General features: G+C 30.6%; 1 protein-coding gene across 1 annotated transcript; it reads right to left on the bottom strand.

Moving 5' to 3' along the window:
• Nucleotides 1-644: 644 nt before the first annotated feature.
• On the bottom strand, nucleotides 645-1,407 carry LOC107882276. The gene is made up of 2 exons (XM_016800408.2): nucleotides 1,116-1,407; nucleotides 645-1,046 (listed from the first exon to the last, which is right to left on the bottom strand). The coding sequence occupies exons 1-2, from the start codon at nucleotides 1,322-1,324 to the stop codon at nucleotides 941-943; spliced, it is 315 nt and encodes a 104-aa protein (XP_016655897.1). The 5' UTR covers nucleotides 1,325-1,407; the 3' UTR covers nucleotides 645-940.
• Nucleotides 1,408-1,428: the final 21 nt, after the last annotated feature.

The raw sequence follows: 1,428 nt of genomic DNA on the forward strand, positions 1-1,428 counted from the left end.
GTCAGAATTATTATCATACAGATATATAATTTATTCAGGTGATGAAAACATTTGTAAGGGGTATTTGATAGGCAATTTTTGAATTACGTGGTCTCATAATATTTTTGTTACTCATCTGCGTGTGTTGGTTAGTGAACATAATTAACTATTTAGAATATATTAAATTGTTTTATATAAGTGTCTTCACGTCCACCACTGCACCACAGTCACAAGTTGAATTGTCTAGTCCTTATGCCTGCGGGCTGCGGTAACTTCCTGCAGACTGCAGTTGTGCAGTGGCATATTTAGATACCATTTGTTTGTAGAAAGCTGAATATCAAAATATTATGAAATCATATTCTTATTTAAAGCATATAACACAAGTGTCAAGTATACAATAATAATATAATATAATGTTGTCGTCATCTGCCTACGTAAATAAGCTACCACCGATGGTTTTGGTGGTGCACCTGTATTTTAAACTAAGATACAACTGGTAGGTACGAATGAAGTAACTTCAGTGCTAAGGCTGCACAAGTCGCGATCTATGATGTGTTCTGTATTCCTGTCCGATTTAATTTAATTCAAAAATAATAATAAGCTTGATTATATTAATGTACATATTATATAATGGCTATAGCAGGAGTGTCCATCGTTTCGGAAAGGCTGAACCACATTAAGCAAATAGAAGTTGCCGTGGGTCACATACATTTTTATAATTATACATTTTATATATAATTACAATAGTGAATAGTTTCTAATAATGCATTATATTCTTAATTGTACAAATAGACTAATAAATAGAAATATTTTTACAAAAATATACCTACCTATTTATCAATGCCATTTATTATTTGAGTAAATACAGTGTAAATACTTTGATTTTTTTTATGCTAAAGAAATTCACTCAAGTAAGAATCTAACATAAATGAGTTCCACATTTTTTTTGCTTTTTAGGCGATCACCTGATCACCTGATCACCATCCGGATCCCTGATATCACTTATTAACAATCTTTTGCCATATAAGGGATCGACGAGTTCAGGCAAGAGACAATTTAAATAAAACCTAAAATACAAATTCATGTCATATTCAGTTAAATTAGTAGGACTGATATTGGTACTTTAAACTACTTACGACATTAATTTTTCAGACATATTTTGTATCCAAAATGTATGATCATAATAAATTTTTTCTACTGTGGTCCACTTTTCAGTGTATACTACCAAATAGCAGAGTTCACGTTTAGTAATATGCAGTTGTCCAATAACTTGAAAATAATAATTACTATTTCGTTTTACTATGATCGAAGAATCTTTCATTATCCAATTTGGTAGCTGTAACATGTGTTATAAACACAATTTCAACTGTTATCTGTAGTACATAGTTACCTATATATGTATTTCAGTACCAACAGTTTTAGATTCTGAACGGAGTGATGAATGTATTG

This window comes from Acyrthosiphon pisum, chromosome A3 (assembly GCF_005508785.2).
Source record: "Acyrthosiphon pisum isolate AL4f chromosome A3, pea_aphid_22Mar2018_4r6ur, whole genome shotgun sequence".
NCBI classification, from domain to species: Eukaryota; Metazoa; Arthropoda; class Insecta; order Hemiptera; family Aphididae; genus Acyrthosiphon; species Acyrthosiphon pisum.

Excerpts from the sequence above, each read along its gene's own strand:
- LOC107882276 (XM_016800408.2), bottom strand. The coding sequence starts at position 1,324 with ATGTTACAGCTACCAAATTGGATAATGAAAGATTCTTCGATCATAGTA. Across the intron at positions 1,047-1,115 it reads ATGTCTGAAAAATTAATGTC|GTTTTATTTAAATTGTCTCT; the intron begins GTAAGTAGTTTA and ends TTTGTATTTTAG.